Source organism: Salmo trutta, chromosome 16, assembly GCF_901001165.1.
Source record: "Salmo trutta chromosome 16, fSalTru1.1, whole genome shotgun sequence".
Lineage (NCBI taxonomy): Eukaryota > Metazoa > Chordata > Actinopteri > Salmoniformes > Salmonidae > Salmo > Salmo trutta.
Genome location: NC_042972.1, coordinates 50009845 through 50016063, shown reverse-complemented (window position 1 = coordinate 50016063; position 6219 = coordinate 50009845). Strand labels below are relative to the sequence as shown.

Below are 6219 nucleotides of genomic sequence, written 5' to 3'. Positions count from 1 at the left end.
GCCCACCTTGGCGCAGGACGTTATTCGCTACGTCAACTCCTGTTGCGTATGTGTTCAAACCAAGTCCTCCATCGTCTCCATTTGTTTTTACATTTTATACCAACTTGTGTGTTATGGGGCTTTAAGCTGAGTGACTGCTCTGATACCTGCAGGTTTCTGCTGGGCCTGGAGTTGCAGTGATCTCTCAGGTTGGAGAGATTCTTGCTCCATCACTGCCCTATGTTCTGATCCCTCTACATGTCATATGTGACCAACATGGTGCACCAGGAGGCCCTCATCACTCTATTGCTGTCAGTTTATTTTCTCTGTCTTGTCTGAAGATCATCACGGAGGTAAGCAGAGATCGGAGTCTACAGCGACAGAGGACGAGTAGCAGTATTGGGTGGTGCAAGTCCCTGGCTCCACTGGTTGGGGGTCTGGTATAGAGGAATTTGTTGAGGTTAATGCTGCGGGTTTCTGAAGTCATTGCAGAGAATACTGAAGCTGACTGAGCAAGACTCAGATCCCTTCTCAAAGAAGCCATTGAAGCCGTACACAAGGTAGAGGTCAATTGTCGAATGGTTAGCCTACAACCCTATGTGCACTCTTTTTATTCTCCAATGTTCCGTGGAGACCAGGTGGTGACGGAGTGTGAAGTGGGGGTTCAGCAAATTGAAGTACTGGTGTAACCGGACAATGGATTTTGGCAAGGTTAGACATTGTGTGTTACACTACGTGTTGTGGAAGCTACTCTGAAAATGTTTTGTCATTTGTACCAAGCTACAAATGACTTCACACTGGAAGAAGTTAAGCTACACTAAAGCTACCCTTTAGAAAAATATAGTTTGAAAAACTAGTTCACTACATCCAAACTACATTATAAATCATATCTCAATCTGAAATGTCATAGAATACAAATTGCAACATAATATCACTCTGGAGTCAGATGTAAAGAATGTGTAATTTGGGCTAAAACACAAAAACTGTTTCAAGTGAGAATTAAGCAGGTCTAAGGCCGAGAAAGGAAATTCTTGCCGACTTCACCTATATTTTATTTTTGCAAAAAAAGTTGCGTATAGTTCCAGTAGTTAGCTATACTGCTACATGACAAAAAAGTTCTTAACTACTGAAAACACTACCTAGATTTGAATTTAGTTCAACTACCACCAAGCTACTTCAAAATGTAGTTAAATTACTAGGTTAACTATATGTAGTTCACTACTCCCCAACACTGGCTACTAATTGTATCCCTTCTGTTTACCAAGATCACAACTTTGAAAAATGTTGTAAATGCAGATTGATAAAAAAAAGGCAGCCTGCTGCTTCTTCTCCCTGTTTAACCTATAGGTGGCAGTGGTTCCTAAAAAGGAAAAACCCAACATTGCGTTTGACCATTTACCTCAAGTTTCATTTTACAGGCCTGGATGAATGCTTGTCCTCACAAAGTTAAACATGTTGTTCAAAGACCCAATAAACTCAGATGCAGGTTCTGTTTCTCCACAGTTCTATGTGAGAAGGTAATCCAGGATATCTGTTGAGCGTACCACAGCAGTGCTGTAGGAGATGAAAATATTGTCTCTCAACCTATTGGATTTCATACATGTACCACAGTAGCAGCCTCTGACTGTGTGGAGACTGGAAGGATGGTAGACCTGGTAGCCACACAGTCCTGGTGCCACAGGTGCTCTGCCAGGCAGTTCAGTAGGGGGGCTACCTCACCCAGGTTACTGACGTTGCTGACGTCACCCCCCATACGGAACACAGGCAACCCCCAGACCTCCTGGAACCGAGTCACCTCTCTCTCCGTCACGTCTGTATGCATGAACAGGTCAAATCTGAGGTCGCTGTCAAGAACAAAGAATTCTGGGTAGTGGGTATTAGTCGGTCACAAAACAGCCAACTACACACACACACACACACACACACAAAGGGAATGATGTAAGGATATTTGGTGCCAACAACCAATTTCACAACTCTGTCGCAAGGTTCAGACCCTCTGGCGATCTGATTGGACAGACCATCGAAGGACGCTCGGTCTGTAAAGGAGAAGAGGAAGAGGATGGCATCCACCTGCTCCTTACAGGACTGAGACGCACAGGAAAAGGGAATTATGTCATTTTTGTTCATATGAATCACCAAAACATTGTGCTGTTTTTTTTTAATGCTAATATGCTTTTTTCTGTGCTAGGTGAAGCTTATGATATTTCAAGCATACCGGAAGCAAGTGGTCAAATCGGCGTAAGGCGTTCTCTCCACAGTCCCATAGCTGCAAGCGGAAAAACAGAACACGACCGCTCTCCCTCAACTTCACAGGCCAATACACCACTGTGGTCTCAATACCTACAAGAACAGGTGTGTTACTTGAGAAACGTGCTGTAGCACATGTTAATTTAACCCATAATATCCAGGTATTATGCCAAATGTTCACAGCTGCACTAGGCCTACCTGTAGTTTCATAGTGCATGTTGGGAATATTGAGTCCAGCTAGACGTGCAGCAAGAGCAGTCTTCCCCACCCCACTCTTTCCGGATATGAAGATCTTGTAGTGAACAGTGTCCACAGACACATTAGGGGGCATCACTAGAGCCTCCAGAAGCCCTGGAAAATTGTTTGAAATATATTTGCTGTATACAAATGTAAAGTTAATGAATCGATATAAGGCTAACTGTGTACGGTATGATTTATGTATGATATACAAGCAGGGCAACTTAGCAGCTCCTAAGTCAAGAAACATACCAAAGTTTCTACGTTTTTTCTTGTGTAGAATCCTGCTGAAGAACTCCTTGCTATCTGCACTTCGGTGCCAGTCGGCTACAACAATCGACCCAGGATCGACGATTTGTGCCATATCGTGTGGTTCGACTACGCACTGGCGTGGCATGTATAAAGAATCTGCTCTATGTACGTCTACAAACCGATAAGGAGTACCTGCGTGAGTACCCGACCGGACCACCTGCACTTTTTGAAGTTCATGAATTATATTTTAACACACATTGATGTTACCGTAGCGCTGCGCGACTAAATTGTGAGAACGCTAACAGAGAACAGGCGACTGAAAATAAGCGTTCTTACCTTGACAACCAAGGCAGCATCTCGTCATCAACATTAAGTACTTCTGGGTCATGGAATTTTTCCCTACGTAAAAGTCCCTCACGTAGTAGAAAAATGTAATTCACTTGTATTTGTTCATAATATATGAAAAATGATTGTCTAAACATTAGCATATTTGCTCATATTTATGTGACATTTGCATTAAATGTTCGTTTTAAAACATTTTCTAAAGTCAAATAAATGCCTCCAATGCAAAACACTGTATATGAATTACATATTGCTTATAGAGGAAAAAAGTATTATATGTGCCGATGTAAAAGTGGGGTTGGGAATACTCAGTAGCGTCAGTAGAATCTATATATGGTGTTATTTCATTGGGGACTCTGGTATAAATACCCAGCAACACATTCTACTCCACCAACTCCATAGCCCCCAATGCAATAAACTGTAGGCCTATAAATTATTGATTTATAGAGTTATGAATAACGTATAAATAACGTTTTCTTTAAACCAAATGTACGTGCATTTTTCTTGACTTTTTGAATACACATATAGTATGTTGTATATTTTCCAAAGTGTCCACCAGAAGGAAGATAATAAGTTTTACATTAAATGTATTTTGGTATGACAATGCGTCCTATGCCGCAGTGCTTTATTTGAACCATATTGTGTCCAGGCACCCCATTTTAAGCTGTTTGACCACAATAAAAGTCGAACAACACTTCCTATGACCTTGCTTTTTGTTTAAACTCACGTTTTGTGTTCTAGGGACACTAGTGAGTAGACTTGACTCTGGTTTTATGGACACACATCGATCGTTTTTCCTGTACAGTGCAATTTGTTTGTGCAATACAACAAAAATACAGTAAGACTTTCCTTAAACATTACAGTTCAAAATTGCATCCTTGAAAAATAACAACAGTAAATTAACAAGACTCATAAAATAACATCTATGCTTTTATAAGCCTATATTTTTTACCAGTAGGCTATTATGTTATTTACATGAATTTACTTAAGCTCCAACCATTTCTCAATGTGCTCCACCTTATAATATTCTTGATGTTATATAAAGTAGTAATTCCCTTTAGTTTAGCTTTTTCCCCATGTAGTTATATATTTTTATACGTTATGAACCATGCAAAGCCGCAAAAAAGATCATACACATGGCGTTTCACCACGGACCTTTATTTTGAAGGCAACATCCGAAAACCGTTCTGCTGCGGTGACGCTAATGACAACCTACTTCCTGCAACAACAAAAAAATACTTAACTTCCGGTTACTTTCAAAGTAAAGGCATCAACTTCAAATTTTATTGACTTCCATTGCTGGTGTTTGATTAGTTTATTCTGGAAATTGTCTTAGAGGAACTGACAGACGTAACATTAAATAATAAACAAACATTGGGTTATATTAAAATATATATACCAACTTCCTGAATAAATTAGGCACTGCGGCGCACCATTCCCAGGGGCCTCATTCAAGAATAGATCTTGTCCTAGGGACATTATGCCCCACCCATTCCCCAAGTTAGAATTTAATGTGAATTAAATTAAATTAATTATTTGAATACAATCATCTGAATTAATGCAACCAGATTGGTGTGTGTGTGTGTGTGTGTGTGTGTGTGTGTGTGTGTGTGTGTGTGTGTTTAAACTTTTTCAACACCTCCCACATTATATGGAAGACAAATTTCTTCTGGCTTTGACAGTCAGAGTCAGACAGTCACCACTGTTTTCCAATGAGGTTGTCACAGACATGGGATCCACGTCCCCCGGCAACTGGCACTTGTGGGAAAATGTGTTCCTAACCGTGCCATCCTCTGCTAGCTGGTGAGAACAAATGATGAGGCAAGAACATGGAAAGAGGAGGAATGTAAGGGAGGTCAACAGCAACAACAACAAATAATAGATGTACATTTGGTAACAACAATAACTTATACACAAAAAGTGTTTGATGTACCAGAACTTCAGCTCACCTTCTCCGCATAGACTTCAATAAGGTTGTTTGACGATGTGATGATGACATCCTCAGGAGAGTACTCACTCACATCCACTGTGAACAGGTACATGTCTCCCATCGACTGGAGCTTCCCCGTAGGATGAGAGTGATCTGAAAATAACAGTCATTTACACCTCTGTCACCCCCCAGATGAACACTCACACTGCAGCTAGTTTTCATCCTCACCACAATTAACTGTAGTATTACATAAACCACTCTATTTCTTATCAATATCTCCTGTTAAGTTAGTCATAACACAGATAAAACAACACATCTTCTGAACGGACCTGCACGTTTGTTGTTATTGTTGGAACAGTGTGAGGAAGATCCTAAATATTGTGGGACGTTACCTTGAGTTCTCTCCATGCAGGATTTTGAGTGCAGTTGAAGTGGAGGTAGATGGTGGAAATGGTAAATATTCCGTAGTTTTCCACTGTATTAATCCGTCCAATGCATTACTGTGAGGAGACTTCACTGTCCACTACAGCCCTGTCTTTTGTCCTCGCGTACCCTCTTTTATACTGTGTGTGAGATGGAGTCCGTTTTTGTTGGTGTGTGTGAGAGGCAGGGTGGGTGAATGTTTCGCTGCCTGGATAACCATGTGCAATATTTATCATAGGAGAGAGAATGAGAGCTGGGGGCCAGTGGCCGTCGTTTCCTACACCTCTATCTCCTCTACTCATCTATCTTCATTTACCATTTAGGTCCGTCCAGAGCACAAAACTGCATATTCTTTTGAAGAAGTACATAATAATAATAATAATCAATTCGCTCATACAGTTGGACATTAATAAAGGTTTGAGATAGCATATAGATTCGTGCAAAATAAACATGGTGGATATGAAACGTTTAAATGGATAAACACACTATGTGTTAATACTCAGTATTGCATTTAGAAACGTTCTGTAATTGCTGTCCAACTCAAAATGATGAGTGAATTGATAATTGAAGAGGAATGAATGTGAAGCCCCAGATACAGGGTGAGGGAATTTAGCAGGGGCTCAGTAACTGATGATGCATATTTGATGAAGTACAGTAGAGTGGAGATGTGACATTTCAGACTAGCATGGTACAGTCACCAATTGACATCGAAGCGGACTCTGCTTCGACAACTGTATTAGCTAACTGTGTTATTTGGGTTGTTAATTGGATTCATTCTGACATTGCTTGATTTTAGTTCTGGATTATTT

General features: G+C 40.5%; 2 protein-coding genes across 2 annotated transcripts; both read right to left on the bottom strand.

Moving 5' to 3' along the window:
* Positions 1 to 921: 921 nt before the first annotated feature.
* cplane2 (ciliogenesis and planar polarity effector 2) lies at positions 922 to 3087 on the bottom strand. The gene is made up of 5 exons (XM_029694823.1): positions 2716 to 3087; positions 2425 to 2577; positions 2195 to 2319; positions 1928 to 2064; positions 922 to 1814 (listed from the first exon to the last, which is right to left on the bottom strand). Exons 1-5 carry the CDS (start codon positions 2858 to 2860, stop codon positions 1574 to 1576), a joined length of 801 nt encoding a protein of 266 aa, XP_029550683.1. The 5' UTR covers positions 2861 to 3087; the 3' UTR covers positions 922 to 1573.
* Positions 3088 to 4653: 1566 nt separating this feature from the next.
* Positions 4654 to 5538, bottom strand: LOC115150960 (heat shock protein beta-7). Its single transcript, XM_029694822.1, has 3 exons — positions 5380 to 5538; positions 5007 to 5140; positions 4654 to 4857 (listed from the first exon to the last, which is right to left on the bottom strand). Exons 1-3 carry the CDS (start codon positions 5393 to 5395, stop codon positions 4705 to 4707), a joined length of 303 nt encoding a protein of 100 aa, XP_029550682.1. The 5' UTR covers positions 5396 to 5538; the 3' UTR covers positions 4654 to 4704.
* Positions 5539 to 6219: the final 681 nt, after the last annotated feature.